Raw genomic sequence first — 27,093 nt, 5'->3', positions numbered from 1 at the left:
AAAGGCTTCATTATGGAAATCTACTGCAATAAATCTTAAGAGAAAGCTTATTGGAATAATGCAGGTTTTGAGCCTTCATAGAAACCCCAATCAAGGACATGTTGCAGGGATGACTCATCATCTCAATCCAGCTGTCCACGGGGCATACATCTGATTAGCATACCCACGCTCACACACACCAGGCGCAAATGTAAATATTGTAATAAAACCCTCTGTAATAACATCGCTCCCATGTCTTGGAAGGGCTTCGCTTTGTTTATTTTTCCCACTTTCAGCAATATTGTATGACTGTGAGCAGGTACTTAAGTAACAGTTATTAAAACTGGATTTCAGGTGCACCCAGCTACCAGAGATTCGTCTACAGCCTCCACCCTTCTCTGTGCCTTGTCTCTCCTCTCTGCTGTCGTTTTCATCAGTAGTATAAATATCACCCTCATCATTGTCATCATAAGTTATCATCATCAAAGGAGTAGGTGTTTGGCATTACATTTTGATCTCCTGATATTGACGAGGTACAGAACAATTCAAGGAACCTGTTGTTACCAGAGAAACGTAATCCTAGAAAAAAAAATCACAAAACACTTTTTAAGCCGAGTATATTTCCTACATTGTAATACACAAAGCAAAACCTCAGTGCATTCCACGCCTAATGAACAGTAATGCCCTCTAAACATACAAGAACATGAACAAACTAAGAAAAGGATAGATTCTCAACATGTTATCACCATGTGTGTAATAATGGTAAAATATGCCTTGTGCCACTCATTGTTTGCTCTGTACATTGTTATTCAAATGAAACTGGAGATACAGATTGTGTAAGATGAAGGGTTGAAGCAGCTCAACACAAGGCCACACAGTGAAGCACCCACAAGGGGGTTGTCTGCTCAGCAAGGCTGAGCCACCTGGTGCTCCGTAGACTCAGGCACCCCATTTCACTAATGAAGTCCCAGACTCTCTTTCACACCACGCCCCCACCACCACTATGAAATGCTCTACTCATGAAAGTAATGAGACAGGGAGGGAGAAAGACTCTTCTGGCCACTGATAACCTCAGACTAAACTTGCAACCTTACGAGACATGGGCTTAATATCTGGCCGTCAATCAGCCCCGGCGTCCCTAGCTGGAGTGTTTAATTACAAGGATCAATTATTCACCAGCCTCCTCTTTCACTACTCCGTGCTCCGAAAAACAATGGAGGAGTGAAAAAAAGAACGATGGGCAAGGCCTGCAGGAGGCCCAAGTTTACCCTTGGGGAAACAGCAAACCCCCCAGCTCCAGACCAGGACATACATGTGCTCACTTTAAACATATACATTATATATCATTCAAGAGATCTTTTCTCTTAGACATTGGTACACTTATTACAGGTAAAGGACTCTTGCTTAGTTGCAAACTTTCTGCAATGTCACATAAGTATATTAAAAAGAATCCTCAAGCTTCTTATTTCCAAACAACGGAACACTCAGCTTTCATAAAATGATTGCAATTCATTGTATTCATTCACAAGGCTGTGTTCATTCAGTTCCTTTAATTGTTATTTCTCAATGACATCTGAGTCATAGCAGCTATTCATTACTCCTGAAATATTACATTAGCTGAAATACTGGCTAGCAAGAAAGAATTTTTGCAGAAAACATGCATTTTCAACACCCAAAAGTATAAAAGCATTATTGACATGACAAAGCAAAGCATCTGCAGTTTGTCTTACTTAACATGTCAAATTGTCCTGTCAAATTGTATTAGCCTACTCATAATTACTTGTGTGAAATGGACATTTGCCTTGTTGAACATTTCTATTCATGCAAGGAGCAGGTGTAACACGGGAGGCCATGTTAATTCCACAAGGGGGAGTGTGGGAAGACTGCAGTGTGGCCACCTCGTTTTCCTTGCTAAAGCAGAGTAGCGGATCTTCCCCAGGACACCCAGCTGACGGCTCATTAATCTGCCCGGCGGAGGTCCCCATCACGGGCGCCAGAGAAGAGGATTCCCCCACGCCTTGTCCTCATCCACTGAGCTGCACCTGCCTGGGCCAACCACTGAGGTGAGGAGGTGGAGGAGGAAAAAAATAACGAGACGGGGGAATCCTGGCAGCATTTAAAACAAACAAATCACTTCCCCCCTGTGGAGCCACCGGGATGTCCTCTGTGAGTGGGCGTGTGAATGCAGGGGGGTTGGGGGGGTTAGCGCAGGATACAGACACTAAGTCAAAAAAAAAAACAGTCACCCACTCTATCATCAGTGGGCTGGTAATGAGGGATGCTGGAGGACAAAATCTATTGCAGTGGTCGTGGGTGGACCTGACTCAAAGACAAAACACAACAACAATATCAGGTTCTGGGCAGCAGGTTTTAAGTCAGTACATTTTGTAAAGACATCTCTTTTCCGAACGGTGATTTGAGAGGCAGTGAAAGGAGGCTGAATGAATGGTTCAACTTGCTGTAAAAAGTCAGATTTTACTTTTTTCTTTTTAATCACAATAAAAAAAATATCTTTTATGTTCAGTAACTACTGTGCAAACCACACTCACAAAACAGTCTCTCATCCTTTCGTTACGTACTAAGATAGAAAATAGGGAGACATAAGGATGACGCAGAAGGTTTCATCGAAGCTATTAACAAAGCTTGAGTAATACGTGGTTCTCTTCATACACTATACATCATCCCCAGGGCAACAGTGATGCATAAGATCTGACTGACGGGGCAGCCCTGACGTTGTGTGATGACATCCCTCTCTGGGGTGTTACAGTATGATGGGTCGTTAGATGCTACACAGACGATGACTCGCAGGCAGACAGAGTGACAGTGTCAGGCCATGCATCACTGTTGAGAGTTACCCCATAGAATTAGAATTCATGGTTACCTCTCTACATTGACCATGCCCCATTCTTATTCAAAGGAAAAAAAAGTCTTCGTAAAGGTGCAATCGATATCCTGACAAAAAGAGTCAAGACTTTACGGGTATGTATTCTCCTAAACATATTAGCTAGCAGTTTACTAAATGAGAAAGAGATAAAATAATTTAGGTGAAGCTTAGCTGCCTTTTACGTTTAAATCATTCCGAAACATTCATAAAACCACACTGCCCATACTCTGGATCCGCCTCCTCCCTCCCCCCTCCCTCTCCCCCTCCCATTGACGACTACCCCAGTCAGTCTCCCAAATCACAGTCTGTAATCACACTTTAGGCCTCACACTGCCCATTATTCATTTAGACAAATGCTACAATTGCATCATGATGGTAAAGATAATTGGGGTAAAATGGTTATCCGGCTGGCAAAGCGCATCCATGTTCAAGGTGAATAGAATAATATTGAATTGTACAAACGGTAATCTTTTAAGAGCTAATTTGGTGGGTAACGAGGCCAATCTAGTTTGGCTCATTTATGGTTGATGGGAGGGCGAGGGAGGTAGGAGCAGTGGGAGAGTGAGGTGGGACAGTGACTGCTTGAGTTAAGACAATCTGCTACATGACTTCATAAGGAAAATTAGTCGGTTGGTGACAGACAGGCAGACAGAGCAGACCAGACTGGAAACATATAGTAGATACATACATCAATCTATCTATCGATCGATCCTCAATAATATCAGTTTGATTTTTACAAGGAGTAGGGTCATTTCTTCAAGTCGTCTAAGGGCCAGCGCATGTGCAACACTAGCCCCGATAGTGTAGGAAAATGTGGGGAAATATCACAGTGTAATTCATCCACCTGAATAGATATCTGCGTTGGACTCCACGTGTGGGAGGCTGCAGGATGCTGAAAGGTTGCATTTACCCACTTTGGTATAATTGCAGCATTTGCTCTGACTCCCACCAGCTCCCTAAGTGCTCCATTCATACACACTCTGCCTTGTCTGACAAGAGCAAGTATACCAGCGTTGATTGCTTTACAATAGCAGATCAAAATATTAATCTGACCCCCCTTAGTGATTTGAGTGAGTATTTGGCTAACATTGAGGGCGGTTTTCCTCCTCCTCATCATTGACTCGTCAGTGACACCCTCACTTAACCACACAGGATCTATGATTGCCTATAGTGTAGCAGCTCTACACTGAGAGCTGATGGAAACCAAGTGCAGACATCTGATTGCCTGGCTGTTTCAGAAAAAGGAAGGGGGGCTGTCACACAGAGAATTTATACCATATGAATTTCTATTGTAAGAGCATTTAAGTGCTTGCATCTGCTGTTATTAGAAAACGGAAATGGAAGCACAGTAACAGTAAATTGCTGTATTTATTTATACCTCGGTACCATGACCAAGACAAGGCCCCTCTACATGTAGCCTATAGACCGCATAAACAGATGAATGTATCAGTAGCTTAATAGAGTTTGTGATATAACTATTTTATTACTTCTTTTTTTTTTTGGGGGGGGGGGGGGGGGGGGTTATAATTCAGTTATAATATTTGAGGCAGGAGCACAAGTTATAGTATACCTATAGTATAGCTTACAATTGCCAGAGCAAGTCAATTATATGAATGAGCAGTGACTACAATTACATTAAAAAATCTATGTAATGCTGTTTTTAATAGCAGCCACTTGGCAAGCTCTCTTGGGACAGTTGGCCAATGGGCGGACAGTGGAGGAGTTAAGAGGCGCTAAACTTTAGGCAGGAGTGTTGCAGCACCCTATGTCCTGCCAACAGCCTTAGAGTGGCACAATGCCTGACTAAGTTGTTGACCCGTGGCCCCCAACTGCCCCGTCCGTGTATCGTGTCTCGGCCACCCGCGGGGGCCATCAAGTCCCCTCCCACGCTGCCCACCGAACAGAAGGCCTTTGACTCATGCCCATCTGTCCTGGTGGTACGTAATGTAAGTGAATGCCAAGGTACTGGGATCCTGGCGACTTCATATGCCCTCTCAATAGAATTATCTTGTGAACTGAGAAATTTGAAGTTTGGCTTTAAACAACTTTCCAAAGCACATAACCATTGAGGTAGTCACTTCCACCCTACCTCAAGTCACACTGAGAGGCTCCCTTGTTTCAAGTCTTGTCATAATCTGCCATCAACTTGTTAAATGCATATGACAGTTTAATCATGTTTAGAATCACGAGTTACAGGTGCCAGACGACTTCCCAGCCAGTTTCACCACTCACGCTGTATAGTTTATCATGTCACAGAACTTTCAGTTTAGAAATTTACTGTCAACTCCTTCATCCAGGACACATTGCAGTGCTTATTACTTTATCTGCAATATATTGAATCACAGACAGTGTAAACTCACTGAATTCTGATATCATGCATGGCACATGGCAACATTACAGTCATAGCCAACCCTTCTAGTACCAATCCTGCGACACATTGGGCCTACGCTGCACTGAAAAAAGTATGCAAAAGAGAAAAACAGAAGTACAATGTCAAGACCAATAGACAGAGAGGCAAGACTTACCTGACCAGGTAGGATATTTAAGCAGCAGAGCACTTCTTTGAGCATGACAGGTGTGTGCAGAATCTCCTCAGCCAAGGTAACAGAGTCTTCTTTAGATATGTACTGGTGGTCAGGACCCATGGGGGGTAAGCCTGAGTAAGGTGAGGGCAACATAAACCTCCAAGGCAGGCTGGCTGTACAAGCAGCGATAGCTGCTCTCCATGGTCTCAAGGTGGACCAAGCAGACACATACTGGCATGCCATGGTTTGCTTTCAAGACAAACAATCTGAAGAGGATTGGGAAAAAAGAGAGATGTGATGACAGAAAAATACTAGCCATTATTCCAATGATTAACACACAGCGCACTTACAGTAGGTAGCCTCCTACTTATTTACACTGAGGGTCTATCGGTTACATTGGGGCTACAACAGGCTGCAATAATGTGCAGGCAGCTATTGACAAATTTAAGGCAAACGTCAGAGGATCCGAAAAGAGAATGAATGCATTAAGGTGAATAGCCCACATGTACATAGCCTCACATCCAGTTCTTTCTATACAGGTCAGACAGCTGTAGAAGGCAGACTTACAAAACGGAGCTGCGTCTAGGTCACAATAATAGCACTGGTGCACAGCTAGTCAGACAGAATAACTCATCATTTGGGGGGATAGTGTAACCCTGCGAAATTATTTAAAATGCTTTTTTTCTTGCTATGCTGTTGCCTGATTCTTGACGTGCGCTCACATAAATACTCTTCCAGGAAACGTGCATTACGAACATTTGCGTTCCGCGCACTGTAATAGCTTAAAGCTTGAACAATGCTGCTTAACATGCAGATTAATGTGGTTTTGTGCGAGACAGATTTATCAACTTCATTTTTTTCCGAAGGAACTTCGTTTGTTGTGTCAAGCACATACAAATCCCATATATATTACATTACACTTGGTTCTGGTTTCCACATAATGAGAAATAATGTAATCATAATAATAATTATAATTATAATAATATGTAATATTTCGTCACATCAAATGTCACAGTTTTATATTCGCACAACAATTCATCACCTCCCTTCCTATCGCCGATCGGCATGTGAGATATCACTTTATGAAGTAGACACTGCATTAATCAAGCGGAGGTTAATTCATTGTTTGTTGAGGAATTGACATGACACAATTGTTCTTAGTTGCCTATTTTATGCATGCACGCAAGCCGGCGTTGTACAAATAATATTTACTTCCTCCACACTGCGACGTCACTCGGGGTGCCTATCCAATCTGCTGTTGCGAGGGAAGAAGGGCTTGTTTTTGAAAATCTTCGCGCTAGATCGATGAACCAGTGACGGGATTAGCATTTCTAGCTAGTAGACACATTGTTCGGCAGATGCAAATACAAAAGGTAAGCTATATAAGTATTGCTTCAAGGCATGAAGTGATGTGTTCAGTGAATTTTACACGACGCCGAACAACTCAGTTTAAGTACTCGCAGCTGTTCCAAACGAATCTAGCTAGGACGTTACCACTAGCCTACCTAGCTAGCTAGCGAGCGGTGCTTTGCAGCACTGCAGACCGCCTTTTGTTGATATTGATAGCTAACGTTAGCTGGCTCATAGCAGTTAGTTAGAGAATTGAATTAATGTCGAATACACATCTACTTAGCTAGCTAGCTTTGTGTCATCCAAAGTAGTAGGTAGCTGAGCTAGTTAACAGCAAACATAGTCAGAACAGAAGATGGTTAGCTCTGCCCTGTCTGCTCCATCCATGGCATCAAATCAAACTGTATTTATATAGCACAATTCATACATACATGCATGTAATGCAATGCGCTTCACACACAGATAAAAACAGGTATGCATAAGCCATGCAGTTCCATGGAGTCGTCAAACACATGAGTCTCAAGACTATCAAAGTTCGTCTACACTACAGGCTCATTATGTAAATCTGTTGGTTTGGCTACATTACACTACAACAACAAAAATATTATTTAGACTATTGGGTGGTTCTGAACATCAGATTTTACGAAGGTCTTGTTATGAAAGTAATTGATGTGTAGTAAGCTATACACAGCTGTGCTATGTGTTGTTATGTATGTTGGTTTTTACTAGCTCTAATCATTGGTCAGGCCAAGATTGGGTGTCAAGATGTCATGTCACATGAGGTCCAAGGCAACTGACTGGGATTCACACTAGTATATGGATATGGTATAGGCCTACTCCTACTCCTGTCTTACTGTTGGTCTATTATCTCTCAACTAGCCAAACACCTAGTATTGAAGTGGACCCATCATGGCGAGTGAAGTGTGCAGCCATGTCAAAGTGGTTGTCCGTGTGCGGCCATTCAACGACAATGAGAGGAGCGAGAACTTCAGGACGGTGGTCCAAGTTGTGGACAACCATATGCTCATATTTGACCCCAAGGAAGAGGGAATTCCATCTTTCGGGGCACAGAGACTCAAACACAGAGATGTCAGCAAGAAAGCCAAGAAGGACCTGAAGTTTGTCTTTGACAATGTTTTTGGGGAGGATTCTTCCCAGGTTGACATCTTTGAGAACACCACAAAAGCGATACTTGATGGAGTTTTGAATGGCTTTAACTGCACAGGTAACAAGGTCAACACAAGACTATCCCTAATATCACCTGTTGCATAGAACTATTTGTGATAGAAACTATGGTTGTAAAGTTTAAAACAAGTTTAGTATTATGATTGATTTAGACCAGAAGTGTCAATGCTTCTCAGGCTCTAGATCTTTATTTACTTTTGTCAATGTCTATGATTACAATTGTCATACCATGAAAATGGCCTTCTCAGCTATGATTTTGACACCCCTGATTTAGACTTCTCTGTTATCTGTAACAGTATGAAGATTGAAATGCACTGGACACCAACTCTAACATACAGTAATTTCTTACAGTTCTGAAATAGTGCTTCTAAGTGGTCTGATTATTATGATGAAGTATTCACTGGAAAGCCTGTGAACATAATGAGATGGTTACATTTACATGCAACCTAAATATCATAATACAAAGGCTTTCACACATGGTATGGGATAGTGTGTGAGAAGTGGAAGAGCCTTTTGATATTGCTTCATTACTAAACAGTCTCTGACACATTGCAGTGTTCGCCTACGGTGCAACAGGAGCAGGCAAGACACACACAATGTTGGGCTCAAACAATGACCCAGGTGTGATGTATCGCACCATGAAAGAGCTGTTCAACCGCATGGATAAAGTCAAGGATGAGAAGGTTTTTGATATTGCGTTTTCATATCTTGAGGTGAATCTTCGTTTTTGTTCTTTCACACCTTCCACCCTACTGGGTTACTTGGAATGAAAATGTTTTGGAGTTAATTTTGGTTACACAGTCTAGCACACAAATCAGAGAATTTTATTTCAGTGTCCCTAACAATTGTCTTCAGAACAATTACGCTATATTTGACATGTCTGTTTTGCAGGTGTACAACGAGCAGATCCGAGACCTCTTGGCTAATGCAGGCCCTCTTGCAGTGAGAGAGGACAGTTCAAAAGGAGTAGTGGTTCAAGGTCTCACTCTGCACCAGGTTGGTGAGAAACAAAGAGCCATTCAAAAGTCATTCACAGTAGCCACTCTGTGTCATTATTTAGCGTTTCATATTTGTGCTACGCTTTGTTTTATTTTTTTCTCAAAGATACCCTTTCTTTTTAAAGAGATGCTATGGGATAATTTGTACAGTTTCAGCCTATAGTTCTAAAAGTAGCGCTTATGAGTGAAAACGGGTCCCTGTGGCGTGCCCTGCAGTCTGTGTGCATGGATTTCACTGAGCACAAGACGAAAGTGAAAGTTAAACTTAAAGTATTGCTGCTTCAAAATACTGGCACTGATAAACTAGGGATTCTGTGGCTGAATGAGGTATTACAGTGATTTAGTTCAGAGTTCTCCCCAAGATTTTTTAATAGGATTACATTATCAAGACTGACTTTTATTCATGTCAAAATGTGCTAAAAATATAGCTAAAACACTGAATTAATTGAGGAACATAATGCGTTCGTGTTTGTTTTCGCTTTTAACAACTGTCATTGGTGAACAAAGATAGTAACTCAATCATTACTAAATATCAGTTTAATTTGCTCTGAAATGTTGACATTGTGGCGGAGCCAAGTCGACAGGGTGGCGCAGTGCCCCGCTTACATTCTTTGGGGAGAACCCTGGAGTTCCTAGGTTATATTTGTACAAACTATACATTTACCATCCGGGCCTTAAATGAGAGGTTTAAAAAAAAATAATAATAATAATAATGACCGCGATGATCCCGTAGCATCTCTTTAAAAAGATTTGATATATGTAGGTGCTTCTGTCTGATGTCTTTTTTTGTAGCCCAAATCTGCTGAGCACATCCTTGAAGCTTTGGATTATGGCAATAAGAATAGGACACAGCACCCCACTGATATGAATGCCACCTCATCACGGTCCCATGCTGTATTTCAGGTAAACATCTGAACCATGTTCAGCTAACTAAAAGTAGGACAATGATCAGTGTAATTGCCATTTTCTCTTAACATTTAAATGATGTCACAGCAAGCCACTGTGCCTGAATAAATGTCAATGGTAAGACTGTAATAAGGCATGACAAACTTAAACCAGCAGATTTGATTGTTTACGTGCTTGAGTATGTCCCCTAGATTTATTTGAGGCAGCAAGACAAGACGGCCAGCCTCAATCCCAATGTACGCGTGGCCAAACTGAGTCTGATTGACTTGGCTGGCTCAGAGAGAGCCAGTGCCACCAACGCCAAGGGAGCTCGTCAACGGGAAGGTGCTAACATTAACCGCTCACTCCTTGCCCTGGGTAATGTCATCAATGCCTTGGCTGACCCTAAGGTAGGTTCACTTAATTGGCTCCAAATCTAAAAATGTTATCCTATTTGGAATCATGACAAAAGTCAAATGACACTATGTTGAATGCATTTAAAATATCCATTGTTGCTGTAAAATAAGAATCATACATGTTATCCTGGAAATGCCTTATCTGCATTTGATTGAATGCAGGTCTTCCCTAACAATGCTCGGAGTGAAGCAAGACTACTTAAGACCAACTGACTTCAGTAAAAAATGTTTTTTTTGTCAATTGCCCTAAACATATTGTATATTACAAGTGTTTGAGTAGGACCCTTGATTTTAGAAAGGAAATTATGCCTTGTAGAATTCAATATAATACAACAAAGCAGTTGTGTGCACAGTAATCCTTTTACAATAAAACCCACCAGCATATCTGTGTGAGCAATGTTGAACAGGCCTAGGTGCTGCCTCATCACTGAGGGTACATGGAATAATGCCTAGATTTCACACTCTTAAAAAGATTATGGATAATTTACGCACATATCCCATTAGCCTGTGACACTTTGAGATTAGGGTTTTGGAAAGGAACTGTTAAATGTGATTTCAAATGTTTCTCACTGATGAATGGTGTTGGGCCTTGAATATGTTCCAGGGAATATAATAGATTATTTCCGCTTGTTTTTGTTTTATAAATGCTACGTATTCCTCTCTGTCGTTACTACTCCCCATGCCAGTTGATTCTTGTTGTCCGCCTGTGCTTTTTGTTATGGAGGTGATCTATTTTAATTGTACAAATGTAGTGAGGCCCAGTCTAATTTATTCTGCCTTCTTTGTGTCTGTAGTTTGTCCCCATGCTTTGTGTGAGAATTGATTACAATTTTACATCATGCCTTGGAACCACTACCCTGCTTGGCCATTGCCAGGATATATAGTGAACAGCTCTATCTGACTCAATGAGCCTTGAGTCTGGACTGGAGCTGGAGTATTTGGGTATTATTTCATTCCAGTTGCATACATTAACCTGTCACCGCATCGTCTCGTCTTACCACGGTCCCAGGGGAGGCCACAAGCAGGCCACTTGCATTTAGGAAATGCTGCACAAACGTGCCACCGCTGTAGCGAAATGCGATCCCCCACTGCACTGTTCGTTTTAGGGAATGATACCTTGATGTCCCAGGACTAGTGCCCTGGCCATCACTGAGTTGCAGTCGCACCGTTGGGCCTGTGCTTTTCTCCTTTGGCCCATTTCTTCTCTCCGGCTGTTTCTCCCTCTACGCTGTAAATCCTGCTCTGATGAAATGGGTGCTTTGCTTAATTGGGACAAACTCCCCATAGCTCCAACCATTTGCAAAAATGTTGTTCCCATAGGATCAGATGAAAATCTAAGGCCTCTGAAACCAGATGTAGTTTTCAGTCCGGGAGAACAGCTGGGCAGCCCCCAGCCCACTGCAGATCACTTTCCCTCCTCTGTATGTTTGGAAGTTTCCTGCTAATTCTCTCCATGAGACTGTGACTCACCTGAACAGCTGTGATTGGCTCAAGACACATCTGTGCCATTAGTGCAGCTGAGCTGAATTTACACACCCCACCAGCACAATGATTTCAGACCAGCAGAAAATCATAATGTGCTTGAGAATTTTGTTGTTGAAAATTGTTTTTGCGCTGCCTTTTACCATACACATGTTGACTTGTTTTACTTAACTCTTTTTCAGAGTAAAAAGGCCCACATACCATACAGGGACAGCAAGCTAACACGACTACTGAAAGACTCTCTGGGCGGCAACTGCAGGACTGTCATGATAGCCAACGTCAGCCCCTCCTTCCGGTCTTATGATGACACCCACAACACACTGAAGTATGCCAACAGGGCCAAGGAGATCAAGTCTTCGGTTAGTTTCTGCTCCTCACAAAGATGTTATACTCTAGGATATGTGAAGCCCCTTTTCTATTTATGCTCTGCATCTTCTTAAAAGCCAAATAGGAATGTTTTTGACAATCAAACATATTCCATGTGCAATTTTGTATAAACAATCCTCCTATTTTGTAATGGTTTTCTCTCTGTTGATTTCTGTGTGCACCCACCTGTCCATCAGCTGAAGAGTAATGTTGTCAGCTTGGACAGCCACATCGGCCAGTATGCAGTGATATGTGAGAGGCAACGACAAGAGGTACTGTAATGTTAGAAGAAGCACCCATTTCTACTACGCAGACAAAAGGGCCTTCGGTTCAGAAAATGTTTGCATACATTCCTCTGCCCTTCTTTTTACAGCCATTATCCTGATAAAAACAGCAGAGTGATGAAAGTTGTCTTTAAATATTTTATAAAATTATCAGACATAAATATTAACTTTTAATTTTTCCATTTCAGATTGTTGTGTTAAAAATGAAGTTAAAACAATATGAGGAGAGGAAGATGGAGACACTGGTACCAGAGGGTTTGAATACTGTCTTCAGTCAGAAGCAAGCAGAGTTTAAGAGGTGTGTGTGTGTGTGTGTGTGTGTGTGTGTGTGTGTGTGTGTGTGTGTGTGTGTGTGTGTGTGTGTGTGTGTGTGTGTGTGTGTGTGTGTGTGTGTGTGTGTGTGTGTGTGTGTGTGTGTGTGTGTGTGTGTGTGTGTGTGTTGTGCCCATATAAAAACAAATTACACTAACGAAAATCTTTGCAATGCATAACATGTAACCACACTTGAGTGTTGGACTTAAACTTTTACACTTTTAATTAAAATCCATAATTTATAACGATGAAGAAAAGTACAATGCCCAAGGACCCAGTAGGTGGAGAGTTCGCTCTGCATTTTTGATAGGGGCAGCTGTGAGCCAAGATGTTTATTTTTATAAATATAGATAAACATTTATATATTGTATAAATCAGAGGCCCAGAAAGCAAAAAAACTTCCCTCAAAGGGCTGCAGTGGCATCTGTTAAAAAAGAGAGCGAGAGAAAGGAGGGGGAGGGGTGAAAAAGCTGAATGAGTCTCACTCCCACGCATTTCATTCACCGGCATCAGAATTCACAACTCGCACAATGAGAGACTCTGAAGAGAGGCCGCACGCTTCTCACACTATTAAAAATGCAGCAGTCTGGCAAGGCCACGGCGGCTCCTACGTCACAGGGGTTACATTGGAGAGTGCAGTCACATCTCAGCGACAGCTCTCCACTGTCAGTTTGTTTATTTATTTATTTATTTACCTGCATACCTCTCTCTTCCTTTACCAAAATGAGACCTTGTTGGAGGCCTCTTAGTTAAATGGTGATCCAGTGCAGCAGCCTGATTTGAGCACCATTTAACCTATTCAATAGGACAGAAGCATGCTGTATGCATTTAGAAATGGCTAACATTGAAAACGTCATACTCAAACGTTTTTTTTACGCTAACCACATTGTAAAGATAAATGATGGAAGAAGCATCATTCATCAGTCATTGAATCAGCTTATATTACTGCTCAAATCCTCCAAATGGGTATGTATTCTCTATGTACAGGATGTCAGAGTCTCTGCAGAGCATCTTCTCCAGTCGTACCCAGATCAGGAGGGAGCACCTTGTCCTGGAGCGGCAGCTGAAAGAGAATGAGCTGCGTCAGCGCCACAGCGAGGACTGCAACCAGCAGATCCAGCTCTTCTGTGTCAAAGACAAGACTGAGAAGGTCTGGCCCAGTCTCCTTTCACCTCGCTGAATAGATCACTTTCATATTTGAAGTGGAAGGCACGGTCATATTGCCTATAAAATTGCCCCCCAAAAATAGCAGCACTTCAATGATGTATCAGTGGCGGTATGTATGCTTTGAAGCACATACTGTACTGTAGACTCCTTTGTCATGTGAAAATGTATTGACAGGCTCTGTTGTTTTAATAGGCCACCTGCAAGCATGAGCGCAAGCTGGCCTCTCTGCTCACGCAGCAGCAGCATATTCGCAAGAGGCTGGAGGAGACAGAGCTGCGTTTCCTGGAGAACGACGGCTGGCTCCACCGGGTGGAGAACGAGATGAAGCTGCTGGGACAGGAAGCCCAGGCCCCAGAGGTGAGGCAACCACTGAAGGGGCCGGAAAATATTATGGAGTTAGATCTCAGAGGACGTGTTCGTATTGAAAGGCGGGTTATTTGGGATGTGCTGGAGATGTAGACGATTCACACCTACCCTCAGGGGCGTGTAGCCAATTTCCGATGATCCAGTTACAGAGTACAAAGCACTGTTTTGGATAACTGACAACATATGGTGGCTATTTTTTATGTAAACAAAAGTAGTTTTTTGTCAACTTGCTAACCAGCTGACGATATCCAAACCAATATGTAAACTGATGCTACTGAAGTGACCAAGTTCGGCAGCATGCGAATAGGGTTCCAAGCACACCAATTGTTTTACAGACAAAGACGCCAATGCTAAGCTCTGAGTAGGTAAATTAACTAAGCCATGGCATATTTTTGGGTGCCGACTCTCAGGATCCACAGATCACTTCCTAGGTATCGATCTTGGTAAATGTGTAATTTAGTTGTATTATCCCTTTTAAGTGTCTTGATGTTCTTGTCCAAAGCCGAGAGGGTTTCGGGAAGGTTGGCAATGTGTCGCTAGAAGTTTAAACTATCAGCCCTTTTATTTTGTAGGTTTGTTTTTGAAAGTGTGTGTCTCTGCTGGTGTCATGAGCATTTTTGTTTTCTACCCATCTGTTCCCCTAGTAATTAGAAACGTGCTCATTTTATTCCTTTTGTTCACTCGTTGATGACTTGAGAATAAATCAATGGTCTTTACTCACCCCTCACACAGCCAGTTACCTAAAACCATGTCAATGTTTTTTGGGTTTTCTTTATTTTTTTTTATCCCTCTTCCAGGAAGTGGCCCAGAACAATGACGCATCTGCTTAATGTTCTCTCTGCTGTCGTTCCCCCCCTCTTTAAGTTAGAGGTGGATGACAGCTTTTTTTTTTACTCAGAAGACAGGTTCTCAGAGGGGAAGCATGCCACAAAATAAACCCCCTCATCGGCTTGCAGGTTTTAATACATGTTTAATACCTTCCCCCACGGTTCAATATATGGTTCCCCCATAGCTCATCCATGTTCCATTTCCCCGTTAGGTACTCCAAAGGGACCTTCAATGCCATCGGCTTCAGTTGCAGGTAGAGGACCTCAAACAGCATATTGAGCAGATGACCCACCTCATCAGCCTCCAGGACCAGGATAACAAACAGACTAAGAAGTAGGTCCTGTCTCCTATAGGGGGGTTAATATGTATTCCATAAGAAGCACATTTCACTTCAGCTCTTTGAAATGTTTTATTGTGATTCTGACACAACAGAGCATCTTGTCATTTCTTAAAACTTTGAGTGGCCAAAATTGAAATTGTAGGCTTTTATTCACTCACATACAGGTCTGTGTTCTAGTAGTGTGTTCTAATGTAACCCTGCCTTGACTTTCATGCTGTCTTGTGTTCAGAATGGTGACCGCCCTGCTGCCAGCCTACAACAGACAGTACTGGACACTGAGGGGAGCAGGCCTCTTCACAGCTGCAGACGAGGCTGAGAACCAGGAGCTACAGCACCTGGTCCTGAGGGAGAGAGCCGTGGTCTGGGCCGACCAGGAGAGCACCGGGGAGCAAAAGAACGTGGATGCACAGCGTGGTCCTGAGGTTGCCAGGCTCCAGCCAGAGCTTGCGCCAATTCTGTCCTTCACACACCTCATCTTTCACCAAGACAGCCCGTGCAGTAAGTGTTGCCTTCACACTTAGAGCTGTTTACATCCCGTATATGACATGCAAAAAATGTAATTGAGTTAGTGAATGCAATTCAGCAATATTGTTTGATAGCCATTTTTTATTTTCCTGTGGCACAACTTATGACGTTTTCGAACCCTTTGGGAACTGCTTAGCAAAATATGTACAGGCCATCAGTAGTCGTATATTTTATTCCCCCAGGCCACGCTGGTGTATTTACTGTTGATCATGGGAGTGTGCATGCATGGGAGTCAACATGGTTGTTCTATCACCCCTGTATAACCCAGCACCAGCGCTCCAGCAGGGCCCCTTTCATGACATTCAGCCCGTAACAGACAATGGAGCGTGAACCAAAGCTGGCCAGCGATGCTCAATTACTATGATGCTGTCCATCATTTGTCAGCAAGTGCACCCCGCACCTGTCCCTCTGTGCCGTTGCACGCTTGTTTCCTTGTGTCTTTTATTTAGTATTTTTGGCCCTGTCTCCCTGTGCTTGCAGTTGAGTGATACCCTGTAATTTGACCCTCTCTTCCCAACACATGAGCACAAACATAATGCTACTGGTTCTCAATAGGTCGTGTCTGTTTGTTTTAATTCCCTCCGTTTTCACCTAGCAATGACTATGCTGGGGACTGCTGTTGTTGATTTATGTTGAAGAGGGTTTCATATTAAAACCTGAACCTTAGCCATCACTACCCATGAAATAACTTCTGCCCAGTTAATTACCGCTCTTTTCAGAAGTATTTTAGCCAAACTATAATTGCATGTGGTCTACTACATGTGATCCTTTATCCCAAATACTTTAGCTGGTGTTAGTTTTATTGATATTTGAGAGTGCTGTATTTAAAAATTAATTAATTAAAATATATATATATATATATATATATATATATATATATATATATATATATATATATCACGTTGTCATAGATTTCCTCTTCAGGATCGGTGTGACTGTCTATTTATTTATTTATTTATTTATTTATTTATCTTAACTTCTTGTTTTAGGTCTGGATGGTCAATGTGTAGTTTCTACAAATTATATATATAATTGGAATCACTGTTTTACCTCATTCAGCCATGGAATCTCTCGTTTATACACAGTTTTGAAGCTGTAGTTTACATTCACTTTCTCGTTTGGCTAGAGTGCCCATGGTCATTGGGCTCAGTGGAGATTGGGCACGCGACGGGACCCGTTTTCGCTCATTCGCGCTACTTTTACAACTGTAGGTTGAAATTATACAAATTCTCCCGTAGCATCTTTTTAATGTAAGGATGGTTGTGGTAAGGAAGGATGTTTGAGTGCTGATGGTGATGCTAGTCATGCTGATGTGTTTTATGGTATTGATCAAAGCTGTGCTGATGATACCGTTTGTCACTCAGGTGCTGAGAAACATAAGAGAAGAGTCTCGCTGCGTCCTCAACCCACTCCATCAATGAAAGGTAAACTTTTTTTTTACTTTTCTGTACTCTTCCCCCCAGGCCTGCTAACCTGGTCATTAATTTACCACCCCCGCCTCCCTCAATATGACAGAGGCGATCAAACTTGTCCATCACAGCCGTCACTCCTGTGGTAAAAGCTCTGCTTCAGCTGTCAGTTTCTCTCAGTTTGAGTGCCTCACACTGTCATGGCAGAACCATTCATGTTAAAAGAATGCAAGATGTTTCTGAATGAAAACGTGACTACACCAACATTTTCTTGTAGTTTCTAAAATGTTTGCTCTAAAAATGCTGCACACTTCTTGAGGAACTTACAGTGCCCTATGTACGTATTTGGAGATTGAAATTGTTTCCCTTTTGGCTCTATACTTTTTAATATGAGGTTAAAGTATCATATTTTATTTGAGGGTATTTTTTACAAGTATCACCATTTGAAAATAACAACACCAAACACTTTTATATATGTTTAGTCCCCCCCATATTAGGCCACCAAAAGTATTTGGACAGATTAATATTATGTCCAATTCAGCACTCATGTTTAGTGTTTGGTTGAATATACTTTTTTAAGTATATTGGGTAACGCTGGGTATCTTCTCTGCTGCTAGAGAAGTACTGCAGCCATATACAGTACAAATACTTTTGGTGCCCTGAAATAGGGGGACTATGTATAAAAAGTGTTGTGTTTCTAAATTATGAAACCAACATTTACAGAAATAGCCGAATGTGAAAGCTGACAATCTGTACTTTAACCTCATATTAGTTGTCAAAAGAAGAAGAAAAAAATGTTCACTGTCCAAATACTTAAGCATGGCACTGTCATACATGTAACTGCTTTTCTTAGACACCCCTTGTCGCAACTTTTGAGTGACACAGAAATTAACATTTCATACAGCAGTAGTCGTATTCAGCGACTAGCATTCGCCATTCCGACGATGATTCAGTTTCAATTCCCCCCTATCCTTCCTACTGTCTATTATTATTTGTTGAATACGAGAGGGGAGTGGAATTCTAACCCTAACCCTTTCTTTTCTTCTTTTTTTTTTATTGTTTTTTTTTGTTTTTTTGCATTGAAGCCCATTCATTTTTAAAAGTTACATTTTAAACACTTTTATATATTAAGAATAGGTTAATCTCAACATTTACAACTTCCCCATTGTAAACCTCAACCAAAGTGAAAGTACATTAGTTAATGTGGTGGATGAACATTAGTGAGGTTGGTAGCACATAAAGTAGTTGCGAATTAGGCCTGGCTGGACCACTATTCCAGGTAAACAACATGGTAAACATTCTGCTTTGTAAAAGGAACCGGGGAGACAGTTTATCAACACAACAACATTGAAAAGTTTAGGTTTCTAGCAAAATTATTGGAATACAGGCATGTATAAGGAGTAGAAAATGCCTTGTTGCTCCGCATTCTGAGAGAAGGTGTGTAAACAACAACCTCAAACCTGACTATGATTTTACCTCTGAACTAATTATTTAAGGGCAGTCGCTTAGCAGAACTTCTCAGTGACTTTTATAAGCTGCAACACCACGCTTTTCGTACTGTAAACAAAATGGTGGGCCGGCCATTTCGCAACTGTGGAAGGCAACTATAAATTGGAATTTTACACACACAAAAAATTCTGTATATTTCTTGTCAGCCCACCATTGATAGGGTCCCAAAATATAATTGTTTTGCCATATAGAGCCTCATAGATATCTTAAAAGCAAACTTAGATTCACTTCCTGGAATAGTCTCATGATATGTTTTGACACGACTATTCCATACAAAACCAAGACATATATTATGAAACCATTCCAGGAATCAAATCTGAACGTTTAGGATGTCTGAGGTTTGTGTGCACACAGTAATGATATTTTGGGACCATATCAATGCTGGGCTGGTGAGAAATATGCGAAAATTCACTTTAATTTGACTGTCCTTTTTTCACTGGTATTTACGGTACCTAATATTTGCTGCAAAATGAATCCAACAATATTGGTAACTACCTGGTACCAAATGATGCCTACTATGAATCATAAAGAAACAAACAAGTAATTCAGAGGTCTGACAAATTGCTAGAATGGAATGTCTGAATAGCAAGTGTGTAATTACCATTTTAGTACTACTGTACAATGGTAATACCTAATAATGTTTACTGTGTATATATTTTTTTATTGCTACTTATTGATCATTGGTGTTTACTATAGCAAATTGATTTCCCCTCTGCCATCCTGAAGAGATGATGTGGTATTGATTGCCACTTAATTTAATTCTTAAGCCAGGAAAAATAGGGAAACTAACAGGTAAAGCCAGCTGCCAAATAAACGTTACAGTATTCTGAAATAAAATAGAAATGCAATTTACAGTTGTGCATTGCTGCAGACTTCCTGTTCTGGAACCAAAGTTAGTTTATGAAATGAAATAACATTCAAGACCCCTTTAGAGAAAAAACATACTTGGGAAAACCGTTAGGGAAATGGAATAAGGAAGTATGTGAAATATGGCAGTCCAAATTGGCTGTAATGATATTTTCTGCAGAACAGGTGGTCAGCATTTGATTGAAACACATTGTGGGAAACCTACATTTTAAAGAAAACAAGACCAGAGGACCACAGCTCAGCAAAAGGAAATGGCATTAAAAGAAAACAGCCGTTTTTACACTGCTTTTATATTATTTCTTGTCTAGTTCAGAATGTTTGGCTCACTCACTCTCTTCTCGCCCAACCCCTCTCTCCCAACCACACTCCTTCTCCTCTCTCTCTCACTCTCCTCTCAACCTCTCCTTCATCCCAACCTCTCACTCTCTCTTTTCCAATCACACTCGTGCTTCTCTCTCTCACAACTTCTCACTCGCTCTCCTCTCCCAGCCCCGCTGGCTCTCTCTCCCAGCCCCGCTGGCTCTCTCTCCCAGCCCCGCTGGCTCTCTCTCCCAGCCCCGCTGGCTCTCCTCTCCCAGCCCCGCTGGCTCTCTCTCCCAGCCTCTTTTGCTCTCTCTTCCAACCTCTTACTCGCTCTCCTCTCCTCTCTCTGTATCAGTCTAGATTTCCTCCCTTCTATCTTTCTATCGATCCCTATCCCCCCTCCCTCCCCTTTTTCTCTATCTTGTTCAGTCAATCTAGCATCTCACCCTCCCAACCCCTCTCGAGCCTCATTCATGAAAATGCAAATTCACTGCAGGGCAAATAACGTCAGCAGGCGAACCCGCCCCTGCCCCGTCAGCGAGAACAGCGACACTATAAAAAAAAAGAGGCAGCAGCCAGGCGACCCTAATTCGGTGCGGTCTCCACCAGAAATAGCACCTCATGCATGTATTAATCCTACAAGCCAAAAATATGTGATTGAAAGAACTTGGCTGCCATTTATTGCCGGGGCCAGATCTCCGTCAGAGAGCCATGCCATTTATCACTGTCCTCTTATCCTGCCTGCTATCTGAGCTGTGACTCAAATTTGCTAAATATTGCATTCTGCTATTCACATTAGATATATAGAACCATTAACCATCTAAAACATTGTCCCCCTCAGCCCCAGTTTTTAATGATAAGGAAATATGTGATTGACTTTTATTTTTTATTTTATTTTTCAATCAGGCCATCTGTATATGGACTGCTTTGCCTGTTGTTTATTTGACTTTATTTTTGGGGGTGATGAGACTAAGCTAATTGAGATGTCAAATCCACCACTACACAGTCCAGATTTCTCGGAATTGCCTCCTCTACATTGTGATGTACCCGCATCACGGGGCTGTGATAGGGCAGAATGAGAATGATGCAGACTCACTGGGTCTCACTGCAACAAGTGTGTCTGCCTCATGCTCCGTTGCAACGTGCTCAGGTTTACTTCAATACACAATTAGCTTGTTATATATATATATATATATATATATATAATATATATACATACATACATACATATGGAAAATATTCATACATACATATTACATATTAATGTAATTTTGGAATAAATGTCTTTGTTTTTATAGGGTCTCTGATTTGCGTAGGAATCAATTACACATTGTGTGGATCAGGTTGTCATTACAAACTGAGCAAATGGAGAGGAACAAAACTGCTCAGGAATGCGACCCTGAGGCCTGGGGAGACTTACAAAAATCTAAAGTTGAATGGTGGAGAGGAAAAAGTACAGTCGATGGGACAACATCATCTCAGTCACTCTACAAAATTGGTCTATAACCAAGTGGCCAAAAAGAATCCTTAATTTTCTAAAAACCTGTTTTCGCTTTGTCATTCTGAGGTATTGTGTGTGGATTGATGGCAAATTATTTTAATTTAATCCATTTTAAATTGAGTCTATAACACAACAAAATGTGGAAAAAGTGAAGGGGTTTGAATACTTTCCGAAGGCACTGTATATATAGACTAGCCTTTCATATCTTACAATTTTTTGTTAAAATTAATCCTCAATTACAAGTGATACCATAGATTATTTTAGATGTTTTAGTATGATAATAGTGTAGCAATACAATTTAGGGTTCGGCACAGTTATCTCAATAATAGAAAATGAAGGTTATACTAACAGAGGTTAGTATTCAATGACTGTGAGTTTTCACATTAACTGGTTACATTTTGACATCCCTGGATGTATTTAATTACCAAAGATGACTTTTTGAATGCAATGTTGATAATTTGTTTGAGTATAAGGCTGCTTCATATAGCCACACAGAAATGTACAGAAAATTCCAAGGATTTAATGATTTTAATTTGTCATCTAAATGTGATTTCTGAGTACAGAAGCAGGATGCCCTATTATGTTACTCACACAATGCATGAAACTGTTGCCGGTCCAGTTGTTCCTGGTGAATATCTGAATATTCGGGCACACAAAAATCCTGTGATTTTTCAACAGTGAAATAAATAATGAGTAGGCTATGCGTTAAGTGTTTTGAGTTGCATTTCTAATAAACAAGTAGGCCTGTTTGATAAGTGTTGTTAGTTTTATGTAGCCGAGCTATGTTGGTCTTGATCATATGACCAATAACTAACATTATGTAGTGTATGACTCATCCGCACTTATGACTAATATGGTGATCCATTTTAGTGGAGCTTTACCCCTTATACGACAGGTTATATAGCGTGTGACTCATCTATAATGGCTAGTGATTGTGAACTACTTATGCTATATAAGCCTAAATTATTACATGGTTTATATGCCTCTCCTCTCCCCTTCTTTCTCCGTTTCCCCAGCCATGTGTTCTATCGGGTTTTGTGTGGCCTTCATAGTCTTGTCTACTTTTAATCTTTTCATTTTTCTCTCTACTTTAGTCTCATTCGATTTGGTTCATTTTCTTCTATCCCCCACTCAGCCATATTCCATGTCACTGTGGCTCATGTCGGAGCTGGTGAAACTCAATTTGTGATCATAAATGTGTTCTGGCCCTTACTCCCTTACACCTCTGATTAATGTCTGCCTTGTGTGAAGGTCACCAGGTTCACTTTCTTTGGGCACCTCTGCACTTCACCAGCTGCCAATAGATGAGAACACATTACTGCAGACAAGGATTTCTCTTTGGTATTTGACTGAAATTGTCTTTTTATGCTTTGTATTTTCGCTGGCTTTATTACTAGTTAGGGTCCTTGTTTGATACTGCAACATCTCACCCATTATTTTTTCCTTTTCTTTTAAAATAAATAATGTTATGGTGGGTGACACGCACGATCAAGCAATGTATGACATTGCTATGGCAACCTGCTGTCATATTGTTAGTAAATACCCACATGCTATGCACTGAGATTCAGATGGAATGATACATTGTTGCCTACATTACACTTGGTGATTTGAAATCACAGGTAATGTCACGTCGTGCCATTAGCTTTATCTCAAGCCTGAGCTCAAACCAGACCAGACCTTAAAGGGATAGTTCTCCCAAGTTACAAAATTGCATATTTGTTACCTTACTTTGAGTGAAGTCTATGGACAATGATAGACTGCAATCCATTCATCCATTCTAGCCATTGTCACCAACAGCTAACTAGCAGGGTTTCCCCCAGATTTTAGGCGCGGTACAGCATCCAGGGCTGCCAATACCAAAATTTTCTATGCAGGCAAAAGAGTTTTGGATTGGGCAAAATGGATCCAGGCAGGGGAGTCCACCTATTCAATAGTAGGGGTAACACTGAACTGTAGCATTTTGTAACCAAAACCAAGTCAATATACCTGATTTTAGCTTCTTTTTCTTTTCTTTTTTCTTCAAGATTTCATTCTCAAAGTAACTTCAAACAAGTCGCTTCACAATCCCTTCCTGAGATATTTTGAAATGATTCATTTAAACATGCTAAATCAGGGGACTAGTTTTTTGAGGTTAGAAAATGTAAGTTGTTTCTGATCTAAGCGCTAAGCCTTTTCATGAATTGACTGATTAATGATGCAAATTACCTGTTTTTTAAGGCCTAGGAGACCATGTGACAGAGCTGGACCCCCCTGTCAAGAAGCCTACCAGGAGGAAGTTGGCTGTGTCATCGCCCAACCCTGGGAACACTGTCCCTGCCCATGCGCACGGTCCTATGGTCCTCCAGGAGGTCCTCAAAGAAGAGGGGATGTTCCCACTGCAGTACACTCCTGAGGCCAGCCTGAACTTGCCCTCAGCCCTGCCACTCCAGCCCTCTGCAGCCAGTGACCCCAACATGACGTTTGACATGATCAACTCTGATGAACCAGCTCCTGCTAACGCTACCATTATCCTACACACCGGTACTCCTAGTCCAGCCAAGACTTTCTGCCCCTTGAGTGTAAGCCAACCGCAGGCTTCCATAGCCAATGACACGAACGGACCCCTGAAAAGGTACAGTATTGTCAACAATGGTCATGAACTCCATTCCAGCAATCAAATTTTATATTAGCTGTTGAACACTGTAAAACATTGTATACATATTCATAGCTGTGAATTTGAACCCAGTCATCCCGATCATAGAGCCTAGGACATACCCTATGCAGATCATGTTCTAAGCCCTTTCCTTTGCCCGGATTACAATTCCTACCATTCAAATCTCTATTTTACACATTTTGTCCCCAGAGAGAGACAGGCAGAAATTGTATTAGGATTTGAACATTTCTATGAAATTTGATATGCCCCCCACCGGCTTTTCTTTCAAAAGCTTTGCAAGCCTCTTTAGTGTTCTGTGGTATGAGCAACAGACAAGCCTCTGATCCATTACCCTTTTTGATCTGATATACAGTTGCCCTAAATGCATTGTCATAGTATCACCATTTGCCATTACTGAGTTGTCTAAAGAATGATACAAGAGGTTGTCACAGTGCAGGTCTCATTCAATGTCTTCATATATTTTAGTACGAAAGTAAGAGGTGGTTAACATATTGAAGGAAAGTGACATGCCCCGCCTTCTATCCCACAGACTGGAGATAACGTCTTTGCTAGACACCAGGCCGCCCTACATGGCCATGACGTCAGCTGCACAGGGCAAACGTAAAATCAATTTGTAAGTGTCTTTCAAATTCAAAATGGTTGTTATCACACATTTTCTGTGTTTTCTTAAATTTAATTTATCCAGGTTAGCCTCATTGGGATCAAATACATTTTTAAGAAAGACATGGTCACCTTCTAATTATAAGGATGTATTTTATTCTTATTAATCACAAATGTTAGAAGTAGGAAGTTGGAACCCATGGCAACTTATTTGAAACCGTTAAATGTTTTGTTTCCATCTACCCCTGTAGCAGCAGCAGAGAGGACAGCACACAAGGCCTTGTAGCACCCAAGCGCATAAAGCAGGATCCCACAGTAGCAAGCAGACCACTGAGAGTGCGTCGTTTTGCTGGTAAGTTCTACAATAACAGTATTCTTCCCCTGAATGGAGGAAACATCCAGGTAGTCTTCACGGGTCCACCTGGGATCCGTGCGGGTCTTTTTTTTAAATCACTTGGGTCTAATCAGGTTGAGGCTAGAACCAGCCAGACCCATCAGGTTTCAGGTATCGTTGTTCACAGGTCTGTTTGGGTCTGACTGTCCACGGGTCCGTTTGGATTCAGGTCTTATTATTTAAAAAGAAGAATGGGTCTGTTTGGAAGATCCACAGGTCCATTTCAGAACAGGTCCACATTTTTGGACTCGTGAATACGTCTATGTCCAGGTCAATGCCCAGAAATGGGTATTGGTAAGCAAAACAAAAACAGTTAATAAACATTTTACATAAACATGGACATGAATATTATTATCTATTTTGGGGCATATCATTGAGAGAAAAAAGGTGCAGCTTTTACAGCTCAGCATAAAGTCTACATTTCAGTTAAAGCACTTTGTGTAGGCCTACATTATGAGTCGTGAACTGTAACAAAGTACAAATAATCAGAACTATTACTAATACTTCTAAAACATGACACTGATATGATAGCCCGTAATGCAGTACTCAGGTAAAACATTGCATGCGCGTATGAAATTGAGCCCCTCAATGATGACCTAGGCGAAAGTAACTGGTCCATTGTCAGTCTGCTGTATTAATCTTCTATACCTCGGTGTGATATTTTAGTGGAAAACGCTTCTGGTCTATCGATTATGTACTGAATGATACACATTCCTTTCTACTTTAAGATGAACTTCACAAATGTGTTAGTTATGAGGTGGTTTGGGAAACACTCACCAAACTACATCGCACGTTAGCTAAGTCCTTCATGAAGTGGAATCGAAAACCCATGAATCAAAAACCCATGACCTTGGATGGCAGTGAAGCTTTGACAGATGAAAAAGTGCAGTCTTAGTGCTTGGTGTTCACTGTCATTAACTTGGTGCTGAAAACACTGATTGTGAAAATATTATTAGTGTTGGACTATTCTTTCCCCTCAATGAAATTCCAAGGTTCAATTCTTTTAGAGGTGGTTACCCTCTGAGATTACATCTGTCAGCTCTAACACAACGTTGGGCTAGGATATGTTTAGCTATGTTTTATTTACTGTGAAGTAGTCGACCTGTCTTAGGACAACTGCTCAAAGAGAATAGGTTTTGTGAAGATGGGCTGCATGTTTGAGTGTCTTAGTTTGATAAATGGTAGTGCCTCTTCTACACTGCTGAGTAGTAAACATTACATTATTAACTCTGTTGATGATAGCACTAAGCATTTTGTCTGTCTTTCTGTCTCTCCCCAGGATCAGAGGAGAATGAGCCTAGAAGAGTTGTGCGGAGTATTTCTGAGGGTAATATCAACCTTCTTGACATTCGCAGGCCTAAACCCAAGTCCATCTTTTATAAGACCTCGCAGACGTTCAAGCGAGTGACCAAGAGGATGTGAGACCTGCTTTGGCCTTTTGTTGCAATTTTGCTTTTGTGTAGATGTGGAGAAAATATTAAGTCCTATGGATTTCCTGAATAATTTACTTGGATTTGTGTATTAACTTTTGTTCTGAAATTGCTGTTTTTTAGTATTTTCTTTTTAAAATGTCAATGTATTGTTTTTATTTGCAACATTTTTAAAAGTTATGTTGTACAGATAATTATTTGCTAAATCAGTTATTTTGTAATATAAGGTGACTAGTTAATGTCTCTGTGATTGTTTTACCGATAATAAATTCACTCCAGCAATCCCTTTCTTTTTTTCTTTCTTTTTTTTTCTGTCTGACCATGTACGGCGGGGAGGGGGGTGTTAGTATATGATCATTTGGCTAAGTATATGATAAATTATTGTTGACATGATGTTCAGCATATAGACCAGCTGTACTAGGATGATGTTCTACCTATTTCATTATGGCCTATTTAATTCTAGAATCATCAATATCAGGCAGTAAAAGCGTAGGTCAAGGAGGGGAGAGGAATTGCCATTTTACAGCGTATACCA

The 27,093-nt window shown here is 41.2% G+C and overlaps 2 protein-coding genes across 2 annotated transcripts in view; one reads left to right on the top strand and one right to left on the bottom strand.

The window, feature by feature from the left end:
* mettl15 (methyltransferase 15, mitochondrial 12S rRNA N4-cytidine) overlaps positions 1 to 6,092 on the bottom strand; it is a 47,632-nt gene extending 41,540 nt beyond the window's left edge. Inside the window, exons 1-2 of the mRNA XM_083665112.1 lie at positions 5,956 to 6,092; positions 5,389 to 5,654 (exon numbers count right to left, since the gene is read on the bottom strand). Of these exons, the coding sequence (XP_083521238.1) occupies positions 5,389 to 5,631 (243 nt within the window). The 5' untranslated portion in view covers positions 5,632 to 5,654; positions 5,956 to 6,092. The remainder of the gene's footprint in view (positions 1 to 5,388; positions 5,655 to 5,955) is intronic.
* A 609-nt stretch (positions 6,093 to 6,701) lies between these two features.
* kif18a (kinesin family member 18A) lies at positions 6,702 to 26,831 on the top strand. The gene is made up of 18 exons (XM_083691520.1): positions 6,702 to 6,761; positions 7,618 to 7,963; positions 8,479 to 8,636; positions 8,815 to 8,919; positions 9,714 to 9,824; positions 10,019 to 10,216; positions 11,887 to 12,063; positions 12,268 to 12,342; positions 12,543 to 12,652; positions 13,654 to 13,816; positions 14,026 to 14,190; positions 15,239 to 15,360; positions 15,597 to 15,865; positions 17,257 to 17,316; positions 23,699 to 24,092; positions 24,664 to 24,747; positions 24,986 to 25,086; positions 26,408 to 26,831. Exons 2-18 carry the CDS (start codon positions 7,648 to 7,650, stop codon positions 26,548 to 26,550), a joined length of 2,751 nt encoding a protein of 916 aa, XP_083547646.1. The 5' UTR covers positions 6,702 to 6,761; positions 7,618 to 7,647; the 3' UTR covers positions 26,551 to 26,831.
* Positions 26,832 to 27,093: the final 262 nt, after the last annotated feature.

The sequence above is a fragment of the Argentina silus genome (assembly GCF_951799395.1).
Source record: "Argentina silus genome assembly, chromosome: 2".
Lineage (NCBI taxonomy): Eukaryota > Metazoa > Chordata > Actinopteri > Argentiniformes > Argentinidae > Argentina > Argentina silus.
Note: the sequence above shows the minus strand (reverse complement) of the source record. Positions and strands in the feature narration are given on the sequence as shown.

Excerpts from the sequence above, each read along its gene's own strand:
- kif18a (XM_083691520.1), top strand. The coding sequence starts at position 7,648 with ATGGCGAGTGAAGTGTGCAGCCATGTCAAAGTGGTTGTCCGTGTGCGG. Across the intron at positions 8,637-8,814 it reads TTGCGTTTTCATATCTTGAG|GTGTACAACGAGCAGATCCG; the intron begins GTGAATCTTCGT and ends TCTGTTTTGCAG. Across the intron at positions 9,825-10,018 it reads GGTCCCATGCTGTATTTCAG|ATTTATTTGAGGCAGCAAGA; the intron begins GTAAACATCTGA and ends TATGTCCCCTAG.